This window comes from Salvelinus alpinus, chromosome 16 (genome assembly GCF_045679555.1).
Source record: "Salvelinus alpinus chromosome 16, SLU_Salpinus.1, whole genome shotgun sequence".
In the NCBI taxonomy this organism is placed as follows: Eukaryota; Metazoa; Chordata; class Actinopteri; order Salmoniformes; family Salmonidae; genus Salvelinus; species Salvelinus alpinus.
In genome coordinates this window covers 13110054-13133086 of record NC_092101.1, presented here as the reverse complement: position 1 = coordinate 13133086, position 23033 = coordinate 13110054, and the positions used below count along the sequence as shown (strand labels likewise).

Genomic DNA, 23033 nt, shown 5'->3' with positions numbered 1-23033 from the left:
TGGCATCCTGCGGCCTCCTCAATGGACTAGTCCACTGAGACAGGGGCAAATCACACAGGTGTCTCGTGTGCCATGAAAAAAATTATATATTTGCAACTGCTCGACTAAAATAATTATAATATTTTCAATACAGACACGTTTTGTCATACAGTAGGCTACTCTATATAACAGTGGCAGTTGTAGACCATTTCAACTGGGGGGGCCAAGCTGGGGCCAGTTGTACTGTTAGAGGGGCCAGTTAGGTCAGGCAAAAGACCATGTTCATAATCATTCAACAATTTATTTGCATTTCCATTATAATTTTCATTTGCATTACATATTCAGTATCAGGTCACATCAACTGTATTCTCCGGTTTTTGTGTTTTTTTGCAAAAAGATCAGCAAATTCATCAAGACTCAATACTTAATACACCTAAATTGCTTAATCTGTCATCTGACATTGTTGACCTGAGATACGTTATTTCATACTCCACATTTAGGGGGGCCACAAGGGGGTCCAAAATTGTTGTCACAGGGGCACTGCCCCCCACCCCCCCCCCCCCCAGAACCACTAGTGCTATATAAGCCACCCAGACCTTATGAAAGTTGCACAGTACAGCCTTAATCTTGTTGTGAATCAAATCTAGTGATGCATAACTTGACATTTCTGCCATCCATTGTGACATTGTGGGATCATAACCAACCTTCCAATTAATGGCAATGCGTTTCTTAGGTGCTATAAATGCTAGGTCACACAGTTTCTTCTGATAACAGTCTCTGGTATCAACATTTCCAAGCAAACAAAAACAGGGAGTATCTGTTAACATGCTGAGATAAAAGAACCTACGCTTTGCCAGAATTCAGCCAGCCTTCCCAAGACCATAACATATGCAAATATGTCCCCTTTTGTGTTTTACACTTCCAGCAGAGGAAGTACATTTCTGAGTGCATGTTATTCAGTTTCACTGGCATATAGGATGTTCTATGGATGGTCTTATTCTGCAGTAATTTATGTCTGAGATTATATTAACATAATCAATAACGTTATATTGCTATACTGACTCTAATAAAAACTCACATTGCGCTGTCAAGAAACATTTGGCCGCTGGTTTCATCATTTAATTCAGGTCTAGTGTGAGTGAGGCAAAAATAATACCTACAGTTAGTCAGCTAGCTAGCTAATGTTAGCCAAACAGCCTACCCGACCACTCTGAGGCGTCCGCATGGTCATAAAGAACACTGATGACACTTTTTTGTATCACAGTGCAATGATAAAACTGGGGGGGAAATGCAATTTTAGAATGTGGGGGGGTCATATCCCACCGCCCCCAGTGAAAGTTGCGCCTCTGGAAGAAGCTATTACTTAAATACTGGAAGTCAAATGATACTCCATCTTTCAGAGAATGGAAGAATCAAATGCTTTATTATTTAAATATTGAAAAAAATCCAGCTACAGACAGAAACAACATAACACAATTTGAAGTCACATGGGGCACAGCGTTAGAAACAACATTAGGTGTGGACAAAATGAAGAAGGCTGTAAAGCCGAAACGTCTGATGCAATGAAAATAATTAAAAACATTGAATAATGGGATGGCAGGGTAGCATAGTGGTTAAAGCATTGGGCTAGTAACCAAAAAGTTGCAAGTTCAAATCCCCGAGCAGACAAGGTACAAATCTGTCAAGGCAGTTAACCCACTGTTCCTAGGCCGGCATTGAAAATAATAATTTGTTCTTAACTGACTTGCCTAGTTAAATAAAGGTAAAACCATTTTTTTTTTTATGAAGTACTGTAAGCTTTATGCGATATCTTTTTTAGTGCCAACCCATTACACCTCTTTGTTTGTGTGGATACGGTGGGAACATGTGGGTCTGAGCAAGTGTGATGCCATTAATGTTTGTGGAAATGTATGTAAATTAAGTTGTCTGTTGTTTTTGTCTATGTTGTTTTTGCTTATTACTTATATTACTTTGCTTATTACTTATAAGTTTAGGGGTCCTCCTGGGTGGCGCAGTGGTCTAAGGCACTGCATTGCTGTGTCACCAGAGATTTTGGGTTCGAGCCCAGACTCTGTCGCAGCCGGCTGCGACTGGGAGGCCCATGGGGCGGCGCACAATTGGCCTAGCGTCGGGAGAGTTTGGCCGGCAGGGATATCCTTGTCTCATCGCACACTAGCGACTCCAGTGGCGGGCCGGGTGCAGTGCACGCTGACGAGGTCGCTAGGTGTACAGTGTTTCCTCCGACACGTTGGATGCGCGCTGTGTTAAGAAGCAGTGCGACTTGGCTTGGCTTAGCTTGGTTGGGTTGTGTTTCGGGGGACGCACGGACCTTGGCCTCTCCTGAGTCCGTGCGGGAGTTGTAGCGATGAGACAAGACAGTAACTACTAACAATTGGGGAGAAAAAGGGGGTAAAAATTCAAAAAAAGTTTAATGTCCACAATAATATAATAATTATCTGTTAATGACCTAGCCTGAATATTCGAACAGACAAAGTGCTAAATGGCCCAGCCAGGCCACTGTCACCACACTCTGCCAGTGTTGCTAACGCTTTACTTAAAGGATGCACTTGTTAGAAACAAGAATAAACCTTTATAATGTATTATTCTAAGGATTATAATATGTCAATTCTCTCAACTGACTCAAAATGGCTGTTATTTAGTCAGGACCAATAGAAAGTGAGCATAATAATACACCATAATAAGGGGGTCATACATTATAATTACAGGCTTCAAGCGAGTGCTACAGCAGTGATGTCTAAAGTGGGATCCCGACATCCTCGGTGGAGTATGCTTTCATATCAAAGACCAGACCGTTCCTGTACATCAACATGGTGACCATACAGTCAATCTCTCCTTGGCTTGAATCAGGGGTTTCTAGACGTAGCACCTGGCCCTTGTAATCAGGGCTCAGCAGGTCACTGACTGGGGTGCTGGAGTCTCCCAGGCACTTCTCGTCCGTGTCTTCACACTCGTATGTCTCAGACACCTCCAGGACAGTGGCTTCCTCAGGGTTGGGGTCTTGGCTGCAGTTGTCATGTAGCTGCAGCTCATGCACCTCCTCCTCCTCATACATGTTCTGTTGAGACAAAGGGATACCCATTCTGGATCAAATCATGCCAATGTCTCAATGATGTCAGCATCAATACATGACTTAGACAAATGTTCAAGTTAAGCACACACAAAGTCGTGCACCAGATATTTATGCTTTACACCTATAACGCATCAGTTTCACATGTTTTGTAAAAAGTTGAGTTGATAAACCAGCTATTTAGTAAGTTTGGGGTGCATCATTGTTTGTGGGATGTATGGAAGGTTTGTGGCGACTGAGTGCCAAGGGAAGATTCTTCTCACCATGTTTGTGCTTTCCTTGCTCAGCAGGTGCTTTCCTCCCACCAATGTATTCATATAGACCTGAGCACCTCTGTAGACACAATAACTAACCCTAGCTTTTATGATGGCTGCCTGACAGGGCTCAATCATGACTATGGTACTTTATCATTTGTGATTTAGTGTAAAAGATCAAAGCATGTCACATGATGTCTACTTTCAATTCTGTTTCAGTTCAATCATGTGCTGCGTGCATTCTGACTTGAAATACATGTCTAGCTTCTTACAAAGCAGGACATTTAGGGAAAATGCAGAGTTCTGCACAGTAAAGTCTGAACACAAGCCTAAATATGTTAATTGTTAAAAGGATCTTACCTGATTCCTCGCTCGATAATTCACCGACTCTACGACCACAGGACGTGGTATTGGTGGGAAGATCTTTTTTTTATGTCTTAGAATTAGAACAAAAGTTATAGACGCTGTTCAGAATGATGTGTGAAATGTTTTTGAAGTCATTGGAAAATGAACAATATTCATCCCTGAAAGACTAGGCTTTCTTGCTACTCCTGAAGATCGGATGTTGTTAAAAAGTATATATTTTTAGCTTACCTCTTGATGATGAACAAGCATACTGTTATTAATATTGCAATTAAAACAATTATGCCAGCTATGATCCAACCTTATTGGAAAAGATAAAGGAGATATTTATTTGATTTTATGTTGTTGAGTTCCGATAAGCATCTTGAGTCTGTAGGGGAAAACAATGCAGGCAGCATCCACATATCACTAATTTGAAAAGTGAAAATCACGAGTGATAAAGTCAATTATAACATGAATGTGGACTCTCATAATTTCAAAATAGTTTAACATTTTTTCCTGGTTCTCTGGTCTAGTCTGTGCCATAAAAATAATACATTCCTAATTCCTACCAATAATGGACTGGGGTAGAGGCTTTGTCACGATTTGGATAGTTGTCGTTGGTCCTGAACCTGCAGCTGTTGCTCCAGCGAGATGGATGTTGTAGATGGACCCAGGTGTCAGGTGTTGAACAAGATACTCTGTTTTTGATGCAAAGCTGTTGTGACACTCTGATAAGAGACAAACATGTGATATTCATCTATATACATTAATTACACAATTACATAAATTACACGTTTATCACAGGGCATCTACTCATTAAGTTAGGAGGAGGACTTTACCAGATTCAATGTGTGACTCATTTTTTTGGCTTCTCCTTGTGTAGCAGACTTCATAGTGTGTAAGGAAACCTCGCTGGTCTGGCACAGGAATAGGTTTCCAATGCAGCATTGCAGAATTGGTTGTAACATTAAGAATAGGAGCAGTGAAATGATCAGGTGCCTTACTGGGTGCTGAAAACAAGACATCCGTGTTAGATAATGTATACATTATTATGTAGGAAAGAACTGCATACAAGCATTGCTGTGACAGTCAGATTTGTTTATATGAGCTTAGCTTACCACCCTCCTTTTTATACATGAGACACATCTCTGTTGATTGTGGCTTTCCATCAGTTTGTTTGTGAACGAGGTAATAGTAACGCACATAGTCGTCCATCTCTGAAACAAAACCAGACGTGTTTATTGTCTCAGTTTGCGAGACATACCGCCTGTATATCTTGATTTATCACACTTGGTAAAGCACAGTAAAACAAACACAGACGTTTCCTCATCTTCCCGCCAAAAATGTTTGGGGTGAAGTTCCCCCTTACTTTTTCTGACATGTTTTAGTTTTTTCTTCACGGTTCCATTTAGTTTTGATCTATTCACTTTTTCTGGTCGCGTTTCTCCGTCTGTTGACTTGTACCACTCCAGGCAGGATTTCATAAAGCCATGCGTATAATTGAGTGGGATGAGTCTGTCATTAGGCCAAGCTAATTGGAAATTAATTTACAACATTTTGATTTAAGGAATTAACATCATTGTGTAGAGGTAAATGAAGCATAAGCGCAGACACACACACATCTACTTACACTTGCTGGGAAATGTAAGATGTTTTGCTGGGACAAGGATATGTGTCGGGGATGACTTTCCCACTTTATTAAAGGCAATAATGTCACCACTGACAGCAGAGTAAGTCACATAAACACTGATCTCAGTGGTAGTGACATTGGTGAAGTTCTTTCGCTTTAGTAGACAAGGCCAAATATGGAGAGAGAGGTTGTAATTCACCTGCATAGAGACTGGATAAGGTGGTGTCTGGAAGACACAAGGGTACACAAATAGATTTAAGTGATGCAACTCTTTGAAACACAATTTGAGCCTAATTGTAATCAGCAGAGTCTAGAATGTTACTTAATTTTCAATGTTTTGTAGCATTTTGTAACTTACACCCCAAGTCAGCTTGAGTAGTCGAGTACCATTGTTAAAATCCTCTACTGTCCAGTTAACTTCTGGGGGATTTGGGATTTCTGCAGCAAAATGACAGTTACAACCAGAAATGGTACATCCATTCTAGAAGGGCAAAGCCAGGAACATGTCTTCATCTCGGGACATAGAGTCAATAAGATTGAAATTCAATTCATGAATTTAAAAACTTGCCACTGTTTCCAATCATCATCTATATGTGAACAGAATTGACTGATTTTGAATAGAATTGCCATCAACCCTGGTGAGTTTCACTGTAGGCTGCTGCACAGACTATTTAAATGTCCATTGCTCACCAGTGGGAACGTCCAGGATTGGAGTCCAGTCGCTCCACAGGGGATGTTTGACATGCTTGGACATTTGTCTGACCTGTAGTTGGTACACAGATTCGTTCTGGAGATTCTCCAGAGTGACCATGGCTGTACAGACAAACACAGGTTAACTGCAAGTCTCACTCTAGTAGTGATAGCTTTGCACTTTTCAAATAGTCCATTTCATTGAGACCCACACTGCAGTAAAATAACTAAATAAACATTACAATAATGTGGCTGCTTATATTTCAAAAGATCTTAAAATGAAACGGAAAGGAGCTCACCTTGTTTGACTTCTTTCTTAAATGTATTCTAGACCAACAGAGACAAGGTCAAATTAATTGAGGCAAAATACTAAACTAATCAGAAAATAATGAATGAGAGCATTGTTGCAAGGAAAAGAAGAGGTCTCACCCATGTCCCTGAGGTTTCCTCTAGTCTTCTGAACTTGACCTCTATGATAGCATCTTCAGGCACGTGCACATATGAGAAATTGCTTTTTCAGATTGGTTGTGTTTACAAACCAAAGAAATGTAAGTCTCGTTATTTGTAACACATAAAACGAGCTAATCTCTCATAAACTCTTGAATCTTGGAAGAAAATTGTTGAGCACCTGCCCTCCCAAAGGTCTGTGCAATGCCCTGAGCACCTTTATTACCTTTCGTGTTATCCCAGCTGAGGGTAAGATTGCTCGAGGATCTTGCCATAGACATACGTTGGGGAGCTTCATACTTAACTGCAGGGAGAAAGCAAATAATGTTACACAAAAAACAAAGATTACAATAGGAATCTTGGGATTCAAATCGTACCGTGGTCAGTTGTGTAAAGTACTTAGTGGATTCTTAGCCTGTATTTTACACAGAATAACAGTTTTTTTTAAATCATTTACCTCTTTCAGAAAGTGTAACAGCGGTATTGCGTGACTGGCAGCTCCGGTTGCCCATGTAAGCGACCACCCATATATCCAGCAGCACTTTGTTGAGCACTGTATTGTCTTGCACACAGATACAGCTCTTCCTACTACTGCCCAATGATGTTCTACTTTCAGTGGAATTGGAGCGGCTGAAAACATTAAGGATGAGAGCAACATTTGGTTCACACACTGAACAGATATTTGTATGATCAATATTTTATTACCTGGGGATCTACTAAGGTTGATGATATTGCCTTGTGCTTGAGAATTAACTGTCCTCCTACTGTCAAACTCTCCGTCTTGCTTTATCTGCCAGTGAACGTAACGTGCACACGCTCACATATCACAACACTATTTTATTTTTATTTGCTATAATAAAATTGTTACAATGTATATACAGGTAGCTCTTTAATTAGGAGTTCTTCATTTGCTCATACATTGTTTAGCCACTACATACCCAGCACCTGCCGGGTTTCCGGTGTCATAATAAAACTTCTCTGTCTGTGTAACTTATGGAAAGTCCCCAAGCATGCATAGCTAGTTCACTTACCTATAAAAAAGCTCATAGGTTGCATTCTTCATAGACTCAGGTGTCTCCCATTCACATGTATAGATGGTAGCACTTTCAGTTTTCTTGTAGCACAGAGGAGTAGAAGGACATTTAATAGTTGCCCCTTTATAAAGGAAATTTAAAAAGTGTTTAAATAAAAATTAAAAAACAATTTCAGTGAGTTGCTGTCCTGTTCAGTAGTATGTATACATGGGGTCTGAAATTATTGACACCCTTGTTAAAGATGAGCAATAATGACTGTATAAAATAAATAATTAAAATACTGAGGTATATTATTGTAGGCAAAACATTTGGGAATTTTTATTATTTTATACTAATACAATTGTTCAGAGAAAGAGATTTTGTTTAACAAGTAATTCTTGTTAAAAAAAAAAAAACAATTGACAACCCTAATAGATTTTTATAATTAAAGTAGTCAAAAGTTTAGTATTTGGTCCCATAATCCTAGCACGCAATGACTAAATAAAGCTCGTGACTCTACAAAATGGTTGGATGTGTAACGGCTCTCGTTTGTAGAATGAAGAGTGAACCAAGGATCAGCATGGAAAGTGTTCATGATTTTAATATTCAAAAAACACTCAAACAAAATAACAAAAGCGAAAACGAAAGCGCACAGTTCTGTCAGGCAAACACTAAACAGAAAACAAGATCACACAAAACCCAAAATTAAAATTACAACTTATATATGATCCCCAATCAGAGACAACGATAGACAGCTGCCTCTGATTGGGAACCACACTCGCCCAAAAACAAAGAAATAGAAAACATAGACTTTCCCACCCGAGTCACACCCTGACCTAACCAAACATAGAGAATAATAAGGATCTCTAAGGTCAGGGCGTGACAGTACCCCCCCCAAAGGTGCGGACTCCGGCCGCAAACCTGAACCTATAGGGGAGGGTCCGGGTGGGCATCTACTCTCGGTGGGGGCTCCGGTGCGGGACGCAGACCACGCTCCGCTTGAGGCTCCCCCCACTTCGGTGGCGCCTCTGGTGCAGGGATCGTCGCCGGGACCTCTGGACTGGGGGCCGTCGCTGGAGGCTCCGGACTGGGGATCGTCGCTGGAGGCTCCTTGCCATGGATCATCACTGCAGGCGTCGGGCCATGGATCATCACTGCAGGCTCTGGGCCATGGATCATCACTGCAGGCTCCGGGCCATGGATCACTGGAGGCTTCTGGCCATGGATCATCACTGGAGGCTTCGGGCCATGGATCATCACTGGAGGCTTCGTACGTGGAGCCGGAACAGGTCTCACCGGACTGAGGAGACGTACTAGAAGCCTGGTGCGGGGAGCTGCCACAACGCGTCCTGGCTGGATACCCACTTTAGCTCGGTGAGTGTGGAGAGCTGGCACAGGACGGACTGGGCTATGAAGGCGCACTGGATATACTGGGCCGTGGAGGCGCAGTGGAGGTCTGGAGCGTAGAGCTGGCACAACGCGTCCTGGCTGAATACCCCCTGTAGCACAGCAAGTGCGGGGAGCTGGCACAGGCCGCACTGGGTGGTGCTGGTGAACTGGGGATACCGTGCGTAGAGCTGGCGAGGGATATCTTGGACCGAGGAGACGCAATGGAGACCAGGACTGCTGAGCTGGCACAATCCGTTCTGGCTGGATGCCCACTCTAGCACGGCAAATGCGAGGAGCTGGCACAGAGCGCACTGGGCTGTGAATGCGCACTGGAAACACAGTGCGCATCACCGCATAACACGGTGCCTGACCGGTTACACGCTCCCCACGGTGCGAGGAGTTGGCTCAGGTCTAAACCCTGACCCTCTGATTGGGAACCACACTCGGCCCAAAAACAAAGAAATAGAAAACATACTTTCCCACCCGAGTCACACCCTGACCTAACCAAACATAGAGAATAATAAGGATCTCTAAGGTCAGGGCGTGACAGGATGCATGTACAGTTTGTTCCGGTTGTGTTTCACATTATTTTGTGCCCAATAGAAATGAATGGTAAATAATGTATTGTGTCATTTTGGAGTATAATCATTTCAGACCCCACCGTACAACTTCTTTGCTTTCACCAGAGAGGGTCAAGTTAATTTAATAGATATTATGAATAGAATATATTCTATAAATTATTATATTAGATGTTACTTTGCAAAGTCATCCCCAAATTACAAATGGGTATTACAAACGTTTGATTGAAATACTACTAATTGTAACTATCAGTGTGAAATAAATAATATTCATATCTTTCATCTGTATTTCTGCACAGTTCATTTACAGTAGCAGCCCTGTCACAAACTATTGTTTATGAAAACCATGCTGCCCTGATAAGCTAACCATAATCTTCAGCCTCATGTCAAACTTCGATCACACTAAATGTTTCTTATTTGTCTTTTATGGTTTTGGTAGTATGATAATTGTATCACTACAGAGATAAGCTGAACAGAATTGACGCTGGGCCAAGAGCTACTTGAAAGCCCCTGAGACTAACTGAGTAGAGAGAAAGATTCATACCTTGAGCTATTACCATAGCAATAACCAGAAATCCTTGCAAGAACCAGTGTTCCTTTGCCTCCATCATCTCAACAACCCCTTGACGGAGTTAGTGTGTAAAGTCTCCAAACAGGTGACAATCCAGGGTTGATTAGCCTGCGTTTGACCAAAGAGACTTGGGTTTGCTAGACTGTTAACACGGTTCCATGCAGCCGTTGACAGCTCCTCAAACCTGTTTCAGTTACTCTTCTTGTAAATGAAACTGTTGGGGCCGAAAAATGTTTGCATGCTCTTGTTCTTTCTCAGATAAAAGGGCAGAACATGTTGTCTCTTAACCACAAACCACAATGTTGGGGAGGGAAGCGTGCTGACTGTTGGCAGGTTAAAAAAAACGTAATGTTTCAGAGAGGATGTTGGCCACTGCAATCTTCTGCAGTGACACAAAATGACCCACTTTACCTTTCCTACATTCAGAAGCATAATCTATTTTCACACCACTCCCAAGCTAACCCTACCATGCAGCTTAGGCTTTGATGGACTATTTCCTATTAAAAGCATCACTCATCACTGAGGTTTAGAAAAAATTGCTTTGCAACGGTTTGCTCAACCAATCTGAATGAAGACACTTTGGTAGGACTTTTCAGGCAATCAGCTGAAGGCATGGGCAATTCTGAGCAATTTCTCATCTCTTACATCCTCAAATTGGATTTCCATTTTCTCTGAAATGACTACATTTCTTTTACATTGCTTAGTCACTTTATACCTCACTTTGTACCTATTCCACATTAAAGGTGCATTCCGTTAGATTTCTATGTGCAAATTCCACTGCGCACACCACGCCATTTCAACGTGGATAACTGGGTAATATTTGGTTGAGACGTTGATCAATGACATTACAACCTACAGTATATTCAACCACTCAGAGACAGTCAAAAGTTTGTTGAATTTCCAATGTGTTATCTCTGTACTTTCAACAATCTACACTGAACAAAAATAAAAACGGAACATGTAAAGTGTTGGTCCCATGTTTCATGAGCTGAAATAAAAGATCCCAGAAATGTTTCATACGCACAAAAAGCTTCTTTCTCTCAAATTTTGGAAACACATTTGTTAACATTCCTGTTAATGAGCATTTCTCTTTGGCCAAGATAATCCATCCACCTGACAGGTGTGGCATATCAATAAGCTGATTAAACAGCATGATCATTACACAGGTGCACCTTCTGCTGGGGACAATAAAAGGCCACTCTAAAATGTGCAGTTTTATCCCTCAAGTTTTGCGGGAGCATGCAATTGGCATGCTGACTGTAGGAATGTCCACCAGAGCTGTTGCCAGAGAATGTAATATTCATTTCTCTACCAAAAGCCGCCTCCCTCGTTGTTTTAGAGAATTTGGCAGGGCCCATGGTGCAAGGATCTGTACACAATTTCTGGAAGCTGAAAATGTCCCAGTTCTTCCATGGCCTGCATACTCACCAGACATGTCACCCATTGAGCATGTTTGGAATACTCTGAATTTACGTGTACGACAGCATGTTCAATTTTCTGCCAATATCCAGCAACTTTGCACAGCCACAATCAGCAGCCTGATCAACTTTATGTGAAGGAGATGTGTCCCGCTGCATGAGGCAAGTGGTCACACCGGAAACTGACTGATTTTCGGATCCAGGCCTTTTTTTAAGGTATCTGTGACCAACAGATGCATATATCAGTTCCCAGTCATATGAAATCTATAGTTTTGGGCCTAATGAATTTATTTCAATTACTGATTTTTGGTTTAGATCTCACCCAAATGTCTATCACTGCGCTTTCAACCATTTAAAAGCACAGCAAAGTTCAAATTGGAATACAATGTCAGATATTTTATTTACTTATTCAAGAGATGAATGTGTTATCCCTCTGCTTCATCTAATAGCATCACCAAATGTCCTGGATTACAATTGAGATTACATTGAAAGTACATGGTGCAAGAGATCAATGCCGTTCGAGATTCTGCTCAAGTTATTACAGCAATTGCAAAGATCTCCACAGACCTGCGACGACCTGTGCATGCTATCTTGAACAATAATAATCTTCAGAAATGACTTTGTCAAAGGAACAAAATAACTTTACAATGATGGTGAAAACTTGGAGAAATGTTGGGGTTAAGTGGAATAAAATCTTCCTGGAAGTCACAGAGGGATTTATTAAATTTCCCATGTGGTTTATATTAAAGGGCACTTCATTGAATATAAGTCTTTTAAAATTCAACATTGGTGCACAATTTCTACTTAAAATAAGGGACACAAAAGGCACTCATTTCGTGGAACGACACACATGTAACAATGCCTCAGATAACATGGTCCCACTCCACGCAGAGTGTAAAATTAACTCTTCACCAAGTGTTACATTTCCAGAGTTGATTCAACTTGAACTCTTAACTCTTGCTTGTTTTGATCCTGCTTAACTCTATGCTACTAAGGTTCACCCTGCCCAGGGTGACGCTCCTTAACTTGAAAACCATATAAGCTCATAATTAATAGCTGCTAGCACAAAGATGTTTCTGCTAGGTGGAGTTCAGTTTGTTATTTGCAGTTAGTCTCCCAATCCTTCTTCCTCCTATTGCTATCATGTGCTATCAGAAGTAAGACTGGAACATAGTATCAACAGAAACTGAAAGTATAGTTTCAAACAGGCATTTGTATGGCTTTTGTACAATTGAGCTCTTCATGCACTTACAAAGTGTCTACCACTGATTCTTATTCTCAAGCTAAAGCAAAACATGAATCATTGTACTTTTGTAATTACAGGTGTTCCAATAACGTACAGATATTTGTTAAGCGGAGCGACACAGGGGAACCCAAGAGCCTCAGATGAAGAAACAGGGATGAATGAACCAAAAGATTTATTGTTACACAGGGAGATATACATAGTAAAGATCCGGGGAAGCTTGGATGAGTTGCAGAAAAACCAGATGTGGAGACTGAGGTTGGAGTTGGCTGAGTAGAACAGGGTAAACAGGTCATGAGGGGAATCCAAGGTAGTGGTGGTGAGTAAAATCCAGAGCTAGGTAGTTGGGTGGTGAGATGTGGAACGGGAGACAGGAGCCAGAGACAGAGCGGTAACTGCAATGAGAGGATAAACTGTGTCAGGCAGGGAAACAGGCACAGCAGAGTAACAGGATCTTGAATAATCACAAATGGCTAGAATCATGAACTGACTGAGCAGATATTACAATCTGTCAGAGTGGAAGTGGCAGGACTGAGTATTTGTACAGGTCTTGATTATGGAACGAGTTGCAGCTGGTAGGGATCTGCTCTGACTCCAGCACACCTGTCTCCAACCACACAATCACACAAAGAGGGAGAGAGAGAGAGAGTGTACAGGGGGAGTAACTGCAGGTCAAGAGGACACCGGATGAACACCAGAGGGCGTAGCAGAAGCAGATGTGACAGATATTATACAATTCCTTTCACTCCCATGAAGTCCATGGCCATCAGGTCTGCATGGTAGAACCTCTAAGTAGAAGCTAATAACATCTACAGTAGAGTTCACAACCCAGTTACTCTAAGTCAGGTTTAGGGTTAGGGTTAGGGGTTAGGGAAAAAAGGACTATAATTGGGAATCAATTATTGGTCCCCAAAAAGTCCTCACAAGTATAATAAGAAATGCACTACATGCTTGTCGAACATCTCATTCCAACGTCATAGGCATTAATATGGAGTTGGTTCCCCCTGTGGTGCTATAACAGCCTCCACTCTTTCAGGAAGGCTTTCCACTAGATGTTGGAACATTGCTGTGGGGACTTGCTTCCATTCAGCCACAAGAGCATTAGTGAGGTCGGGCACTGATGTTGGGCGATTAGGCCCGGCTTTCCAATTCATCCAAAGGGTGTTCGATGGGGTTGAGGTCAGGGCTCTGTGCAGGCCAGTCATGTTCTTCCACACCGATCTTGTCAAACCATTTCTGTATGCACTTCACTTTGCGCACGGGGGCATTATCATGCTGAAACGGGAAAGGGCCTTCCCCAAACAGTTGCCACAAAGTTGGAAGCAATTCTGTAGGAAGAGAGAGACTGGAGATTCTTTCAAACAACAATTTTACAAGATTTGCAAAAATGAAGCAATCAACTATCACCAAGAATGCTTAAGAGTTGAAAGCTTAACAAACATAGTCAGATCTCTACTTTTATAGAAAAATACATATTTTTTGTATGAGTGGCAGTCAGCAGATAGTGTGTAAAAGGCAGTTAGTTGTCTGTGCAGATTTAACATAGCACGAGGCTGCTAGCCCGAGGGCTCAACCATCTAACTGCATTCAGCAAACACTATAATGTGCTCCTTCCTGCAAGTTCCCATACATGTGTCTTTCTGTCCCACAAAGTCAAGTTCGTATCAGGTTAGAAAAAACACGAGTATATAACAAGAGACTATTCTTTAAGCAGTAAAACACGGGATAGCATGACTAATTATGTAATTTTCCACGACAAAGCACAGAATCTTCTAGAATGTAATTGTATGCTGTAGTGTTAATATTTCCCTTCACTGGAACTAAGGGGCCTGGCCTGAACCATGAAAAACAGCCCCAGACCATTATTCCTCCTCCACCAAACTTTACAGTTGGCACTATGCATTGACGCAGGTAGAGTTCTCCTGGCATTCGCCAAACCCAGATTCGTCCGTCGGACTGCCAGATGGTAAAGTGCGATTCATCACTCCAGAGAATGTGAACGTGTTTCTACTGCTCCAGAGTCCAATGACGGCGAGCTTTACACCACTTCATGTGACGCTTGGCATTGCGCATGGTGATCTTAAACTTGTGTGCGGCTCCTCTACCATGGAAACCCATTTTCTTGCATGTAATAGCCTTCATTTCTCAGAACAAGAATAGACTGACGAGTTTCAGAAGAAAGTTATTTCTTTCTTGCCATTTTGAGCCTGTAATCGAACCCACAAATGCTGATGCTCCAGATACTCAACTAGTCTAAAGAAGGACAGTTTCTTTAATTAGCACAACAATTTTCAGCTGTGCTAACATAATTGTAAAAGGTTTTTTTAATGATCAATTAGCCTTTTAAAATGATAAACTTGGATTAGCTAACACAACGTGCCATTAGAACACAGGAGTGATGGTTGCTGATAATGGGCCTCTGTACGCCTATGTCGATATTGCTTTAAAAATCAGCCGTTTCCAGCTATAATAGTCATTTACAACATTAACAATGTCTACACTGTATTTCTGATCAATTTGATGTTATTTTAATGGACGAAAAATTTGCTTTTCTTTCAAAAACAAGGACATTTCTTTTGAATGGTAGTGTAAGTTAGAAGCTTATTATACATAAGCTATCATTAATTAGCTAAACATAAGGCTAATACTGCATTGATATTATTACATGAAAGAGGTAGGCTTGGACATATATACTGTATATCTTGAACAGGATTATGTATTTTGGATGCAATTTGAATGAAATTGATGGAACGAGAGAGACTGCTCGCACGTGCTCTGATTTAAAACAACGATTTTCGAGTGATAGCCTGTTTCAAAACTCTGCAGCTGCAGTAAAATAAAATACATCATTACAATACAAAAATATGGTGAGCTCCAAAAGCCAGATGGAGGTGTGTAAATTAGACACACGGTCCTTATATTACTTTAGGATAGGCTGTGCTGCATCAAATGTAGGCCTACCTGTCACAAGAAAAAAGTTACCATGATGAGATGCATGTGTGTGTATTAGTTTAAGTCATCTTATTTTGGGAAATACTTCCTGTCGATAGAAACACTCCCTTTGAGCATAGAGACAGAGAGAGAAAATGATGTATTTGTTAATTTAGTCCTTCCTCTGCATCCACTGCTAAAGCCACTTTCTATCACTCTAAATGTCAAGCTTTTGCCTCTAACCCTAAGAAACTCTTTTCCACCTTTTCCTCCCTCCTTAATCCTCCACCTCCTCCCCCTCCCTCTGCAGACGACTTTGTCAACCATTTTGAAAAAAAGATCAGCTCCTTACTCAGTCAGCCTGTTGAGTCCACTGGTCCAACTCACACAGAACTACCCTACGCCTTGACCTCTGATAGAAGTTGCCTGCCAGTTAGGATGCAATCCAAGAGTGCGCAGAGCCTGAGACATCCAGCGCTGAGAGGCTGGAGAGGAGGATCTGATGGTTCACAGTGTCGAAGGCAGCGGATAGATCTAGGAGGATGAGAACACTGGAGAGCTTTGGCAGAGCGGAGAGCCCGCTGCCTTCGACACTGTGAACCATCAGATCCTCCTCTCCAGTGTCTCAGGCTCTGCGCACTCTTGGATTGCATCCTAACTGGCAGGCAGCTTCTACCAGGTGACGTGGAGAGGATCTGTGTCTGCACCACGTGCTGTCAATATTGGTGTCCCCCAGCGCTCGGTTCTAGGCACTCTCCTCTTTTATCTATATACTGAGTCACTCGGCTCTGTCATATCCTCACATGGTCTCTCCTATCGTTGCTTTTTAAAAATTATTTTACCCCTTTTTGTCCCCAATTTTGTGGTATCCATCGCTGCAACTCCAGAATGACTAAGGAGAGGTGAAGGTCGAGAGCTGTGCGTCCTCCGAAACACAACCCAGCCAAGCCGCACTGCTTCTTGACACAATGTCCGCTTAACCCGGAAGCCAGCCGCACCAATGTGTCGAAGGAAACACCGTACACCTGGCGACCGTGTCAGCGTGCACTGTGCCCAGCCCGCCACAGGAGTTGCTAGTTCGCGATGGGACAGGAACATCCCTGCCAGCCAAACTCTCCCTTAACCCGGATGACTCTGGGCCAATTGTTTGCCTCCCCAATTGTGTGCCGCCCCATTGGGCTGCATTACAGCTAGCACTGTAATGCATTGCCTTAGACCACGGCGCCATTCGGGAGGCCCCCTCTCCTATAATTGCTATGCGGATGACACTCAACTACTTTTCTCCTTCCCTCTTCTGGCAACCAGGTGGCAGCACACATCTCTGCCTGCCTGGCAGATTTTGTGGTCAATTAAAACCTGGATGCCTCTACCTGGAGGCTGAAACTTGGCCGTAAGTGGATATTCCAGCAAGACAATATCCCCAAGCACACATCGAAATCCACAAAGAAATTCTTAATTTACTACAAAATCATCTCATCTCAGTCTCCCATTGAAAACCTGTGGTTATAAATTGAAGGGCAGTTGAATGATATCAAGGATCTGAAAAGATTCCGTACAGTCTTAGAAAAAGGGGTTCCAAAAGGGTTCTTCGGCTGTCCCCATAGGAGAACCATTTTTGGTTCCAGGTAGAATTGTTTTTGGTTCCAGGTAGAACCCTTTAGGGTTCACTGGAGAACCCTCTGTGGAATCCAAAATAGTTCTACCTGGAACCAAAAGGGTTTTACCTGCAACCAAAAAGGGTTCTTCAAAAAGTTATTCTATGGAGACAGCCGAAGAACCCTTTCAGGTTCTAGATAGCATCTTTTTTTCTAAGACTATATGGAGGAATGGTCTAAGATCCCTCCCAATGTCATCTCTAATCTCATAAAGCATTTTAGAAAAAAGTTCAGTGCCATTATCCTCGCAATGTGAGATATTGAAAGGTATTGAAAACAGGGGCGCCAATAGTTTTGACCCCATTCTTTTTTAGATAAAAAAAAAAACTTGTTAATGAAACCAATATTTTTTTCAATTTTATGAGTAAAATTTTATTTTTTTGCATACAATATAGCTGAGTATTTGTATTATTTATTTTATACAGTCTTTTTGGCTAAATTTCATCAGGGATGCCAATAATTTTGTACCCGACTGTATATCATTGCTGACTCATTTGATTATTTTCATTATAGAAAAACTGGTGCCTTTTCAGAATATATGACACAATCGTGAACAAATTCTCAGTACTTCATTTTGTTGGAATCACTCTGATCAAAGACCGGATCACAAATCTGTTTTCTTTTTTGCTAATTGTGACATACAATATCAGGGCCTGAATTGAATTAATCCAAACATGACGCAAACTCAAAATCCAGAGGAATCATGCTCCTGTGCCTTTTGAAATGCTGTTTTAATGGCTGTTTTATTCAAATATGTTGACAATAAAGTTCAATTGAATTCATTACTGAATATGAAAGCAACGTTAGCTGTAGCTCACTTGTTGCACTCTGTTTTCTGTTCTGCCTAAATGTCCATCCGGATGGCGAAGAGATAGTTAGAAAAGAGTGAGGCGGAGGTATAGCCCTTGTCACCATGGTAACAGAGGAACCTGTTCTCTTTAGCTGTTCCAAGCAGCAAGCTTCTCAAAACAAGAGAAAAGCATTAACAGGAAACCTCCACTTATGTCCTCCATTTTCACTTATGTCCTCCATTTTCACTTATGTCCTCTGTGAACATAGGATCTCTTGTTCTTCCTTCTAATGTCAATGTTTCACACTAAATATCCCATTAGTTAATGTGACAATGCTTTAATACATTGTGCTTTTGAGAGAGAGTTGTGGTTTGATTAATGGAATACAGGAGGGATGTTCAGGGGAGGGGGAGTTTAAGGGTGGAATTCCAAAATGTGTCTTTCCAAGCAAGCTTTGAATATCACAGATGCATAGGGTCAAATCTGGAGTATGTGCAGGCTCCTAGCAACCACCAGTAACCATGTGCTGCCTTAGTAACCAATGTTGTCTACATTTTTGTAGAAAAAGATATAAGCATTAAACCTAATTAGTACAGATACGCACATGCCCAGACACACACTTATGCAAACATGCACACACATGCATGCACGCACACACACACACACACACACACACACACACACACACACACACACACACACACACACACACACACACACACACACACACACACACACACACACACACACACACACACACAGATCTTATAGAGACTAATATACAGAGTAGATCTGGCTCTGGTGATAGCATAGTAGACTGAGAGGAATTCCTGGAGCAGCTTTGGGATAGGCTACCAACAGTCCTCATCTTGAGCAACAGCTTGTGATTATGTTGTCGGTGCGTCAGTAAATTGCCTACTGACGGCTATCCCGGGCTATAATTATGCACATCAATTTGCATGTTATTTCAGATTGCACACCGTCATTGATTTAGCTGGATTTTTATCAATTCAAATAGATTTAAAGGAATATTTCACTCAAATTTCAAAATATCATTGGTTTCCTTACTCTGTAAATAGTCTACAGCCTTAGGTGCTATCTAGAACCTAAAACTGTTTTCCGACTGTCCCCATAGGAGAACCCATTGAATAACCCTTTTTGGTTCCAGAGTGGGTTCTATATGGAACCCCAAAATGGTTCTACTTGGAACCAAAAAGGGTTCTCCTATAGGGACAGCCTAAGAACCCTTTTGGAACCCTTTTTTCAAGATATGACAGAAATCCATGCTTTGGTTTTGTTTAGCTGACCACATTTTTTTATGGTAACCTTTTTAGCATCTGTGACACAAATCCAATGAATGTCAATGGTACCTACTGTATATTAGTGCTTCATGTCCAAATCACCCTAAAGCGTCTAAAAATGTATTGTGTAGGCTAACTCAATTAAGTTACTATAGATGATTTGGACATGAAGTGTAAATAATTCTAATATAGGTAACTTACCATTGACTTGCATTGGTTCGTGCCACAAATGAAAAAAAGCTAGCATTTAAAACAGTGGCCACGTAAACAGACTGCTTACAGGGCAAGGAAAGCCAAACGTAATTTGTAATTTGGATGAACTATCCCTTTAACTTAGGAGGTAAATTAATCTTACACTCTCAACACAACTTTTCTCTTCCAACACCTTCTCGAAGGGTCGATTTATTACCTTGATCAACACCGTCACCATTACCCTCGCACCGTTGTCTGGCAAATGCCAGATGGGCTGGTCCATTTTTAGCACCGTGGGCCTGTCTAAATTGTTGTTATTTTTTTGCGCAAAATTGTAATTATATGGCTAATATTGGTGGCCTTGATATAAAAAATCGACCGGTGTGGGGGCCTCGAAGGGAAAAATGCGCTGGTGTGATAGAAATGCCTGGGCCGATTTCTGGTCCAAGTCCGTCCCTGGTGGTGACCGCGGTTCCAACCGCGCTGTTGCTCCTCAGTTCTTCACTGGTGCGCTTTGGAATACACACTTGACGCGCGCCTTTTCAGAAACGGATTGCCTATGTTGAGTTTGCCTTCATTGACATGTTGTGTTTGTACCAGTTAGCGACGATGTGCTGAAGCCACTGATAAACGATAGCTACTTGACAGTTCATTTTAGGTCCTGCCGCACGATGATAGAGAAACTGTTCGCAAAATCACCAGTGTCGCACCGTGACAAGTGAAGTGCAAGCAGCAGTCAACGGAGGTCCCTCTTGGCAGGAGTCGTAGGAGGATGAAGTCGAGGAGAGACAAGCTGAAAATCCCCTCCCTTACTTTGGAGTAAGTTTGCATGCTTTTATATAGTATATAACTTATGCACATTGATCTACATGATCATTCATTCATGTTGTCAGGGGAACCATGGGAAATCACTTATATTTTATTAAGGTAAGTAAATGTAGCCTAAGTGCACCTTTGGGTATAATGTTCAATTATTCATGTATGTAGGGCCTACTGTAGCCTATGTTTGACTATATATAATCAATTAGTGTCTTAGATGTTATAATAGTCTACAATCCCTATAGACTACTGTACTCTGATGCACTCAAATCATGCTTATTTTTCTGTGAGTATTTGAAGTGATAGATATGGTACACTCTTGGAATAAAAGGTGCTATCTAGAACCTTTAAAGGGTCCTTCAGTTGTCACCATAGGAGAACCCCTTGAAGAACCCTTGTTGGTTCCAGGTGGAACCCTTTTGTTTCCAAGTAGAACCGTTTTGGGTTCTACGTGGAACCAAAAATGGTTCTACCTGGATCCAAAAAGGGTTTTTATCTGGAACCAAAAATGGTTCTCCTATGCGAACAGCCGAAGAATCCTTTTTTTCCTGAGAGTTTACAGCGATTGAAGCCCTAATAGTAGCTAGCCTACAGTATGTGCTTGATAAGAAAAGACAACAGGCTACAGTGGTGTGCCAATGTATTTCTCAACTCTACCAGTTGCAACCAGTTTCTGGCACGCAGTATGGAACACGCAGTATGGAACCTACAGACACCTAGTGTGTTTCCCAATGAGACACACTCAGCTTGTAGGCTGCAGGAGTTTTGAACACGCATTGCTTGAGTGAATATCGTGGTGTAGAACTCAGAACGTTAATTTATTTTTCTGTCTCTTTGTCTATTGAGATTTGACCAATGACTTAAGCTAGTTCTGCAAGATGAGCTACTATAGCCAGCCTACTTGGCATATTTATGTTGGTGAATTTATGGATGTTGGTATATACTGTACTTTGTTGAAATTGAACCAATTATCAGATCATAAACTGAATGTGAATTTGAGGGATGCTTCTCACTTTGTTGGTGGGTGGGGGGATAGGAATTTGTCTACATTCAATCCAGAAATACATTAGACTAGATGTTTTTCAAAGTTACCTCCGCACACAGATTATATGCCTTTTTCAGAATTATTGTCAAGATGTCACATAGCTTTGATTCAGGCCAGTGTCAAACACGTGTTTCACATATCACTTACTCCCTACACAAATGTCTGTCATTTTGGAAATATGCACCCATTTTCCAAACGCTTTACTGTGATTCTTGCCTCCTTCAAAGGATTAGCATTGCTGCAGTTCTCTTCTTTCCACCCACTCTCCATTCTGAGCCAATGTAGCCAGGGGCTGCCTGTTTGCCTGCCTGCTGCCCACTAGACGCTGATCCATAAAGCGTAGGAGCTTTTTCTCCAAAATCTGACTCTCCCATGGATCACAGGCTCAGCGTAGGGTATTGACCCCCCAGTTTTGTGGGTGCAGCACGACGAGCAACATGAGCGCACTGCAGAGACCCTTTTCTAAGCAACCACTGTGTTCACAGAACGCTTCACACAAAGTTTTTTTTATCACAAAATGAAAGCAAAACATGGGAGCTCTCAGGTTTGACCGTGTGTTGCAGCAAATGCAGCTCCCCCAAACGTCTACCTCTACTGGATATAAACATAACACCTCACGCACTAATTAAGTAGGTGGAGAGCTGCAATCTAACGATTAACAATGAGGTGACGCACAATGTGGAACAATCTAATTCAGAGCGTTGTAGATGGGTTGGAGGGGTGAGAAAAAAATATTTTGAAATGATGAGGCGTGACTGTGAGTGATAGGTAATTATGAGTTAGCACAGTGCAGTGTCTTTGTGCAGAGGCTTGTTTTCCAACCATCTCTTTATTACTATGACAACAGGCTCATCTCGCTGCTGCAGAAGCCAGTGCTATGTTCTGCACTGGATCTGAAGAGCCCTCTGCTGCAGCAGCACTAAAACCATATCAACATTGTGCATTTGTGATAGCAAAGCACAGATCTGTACATGAAAATCAATAAAGCCAGCCTTCCAGCAGGGTCAGCAACTTCGGACGGCCAGCCTGCTACGGTATTATAGCTGAACGGTCATATTTTGACATGTGAGCAAGATGGCAGATGTTTTGGGGTGTGTTTCTATAGTAAGTCTTCCTATAGAATATGGCTGAATTTCGAGGACGCTTATTGTTTATTTTGTAATATATATTTTTAAGTGTTCTCCTCCGCTCCTGACTGCATGTGCTTCCATATAAATAGATGATATGTATATGTGTGCTGCTGCTGCAGGGAGGGGGGGTCAGCCGAGGTAGCCAAAGACTTGTCTGCTAGAACACCTTGCTTGTTTCAGCAAGGAGCAAGAAAGTTTCACCACGTTGTTAAGAATCCATGTTATCGCAGAAACAGACTCAAACGCACGGATGCCCAGCCTTGCCGTCTTCAGTCAGCTGTTCGTTCCACAAAACAAACAAAAACAGTTATGACAGTTATTTTATTTTTGTGACGGTTTTCACCCATAACTGTCGGTTACACGGTTATAAGGTAATTGTGACAGCCCTACCATAGAATACAGAGGACAGCATGAGCTTATTGTATGTTTAAAACACAAGAACAGAACTTCTCAGGCTCCATCTCAGTGTGCTTCATTCTATATCTAGAGGACTCCTGATATCTCCAGGAGTGATAAGTATAATT

General features: G+C 41.7%; 2 protein-coding genes across 5 annotated transcripts in view; one reads left to right on the top strand and one right to left on the bottom strand.

Moving 5' to 3' along the window:
• Positions 1-260: 260 nt before the first annotated feature.
• On the bottom strand, positions 261-10229 carry LOC139540844 (interleukin-6 receptor subunit beta-like). 4 transcript variants are annotated; one of them, XM_071344845.1, is made up of 17 exons: positions 9958-10228; positions 7465-7588; positions 6891-7063; positions 6660-6737; positions 6416-6468; positions 6286-6313; positions 5987-6109; positions 5655-5734; positions 5297-5522; positions 5036-5197; positions 4785-4883; positions 4506-4676; positions 4236-4394; positions 3916-3985; positions 3682-3757; positions 2693-3055; positions 261-2364 (listed from the first exon to the last, which is right to left on the bottom strand). In XM_071344845.1, the coding sequence occupies exons 1-16, from the start codon at positions 10022-10024 to the stop codon at positions 2735-2737; spliced, it is 2010 nt and encodes a 669-aa protein (XP_071200946.1). In that variant the 5' UTR covers positions 10025-10228; the 3' UTR covers positions 261-2364; positions 2693-2734. The 4 variants fall into 4 exon arrangements, with proteins under 4 accessions (XP_071200946.1, XP_071200945.1, XP_071200947.1 ...); XM_071344844.1 differs by having other exon boundaries at positions 261-3055; XM_071344846.1 differs by having other exon boundaries at positions 261-3055; positions 7465-7547; positions 9958-10227.
• A 9827-nt stretch (positions 10230-20056) lies between these two features.
• The window catches only part of LOC139540842 (microtubule-associated serine/threonine-protein kinase 3-like), a 61442-nt gene continuing 58465 nt past the window's right edge, over positions 20057-23033 (top strand). The window contains 1 exon segment of the mRNA XM_071344843.1: positions 20057-20334. Within this exon segment, the coding sequence (XP_071200944.1) occupies positions 20288-20334 (47 nt within the window). The 5' untranslated portion in view covers positions 20057-20287.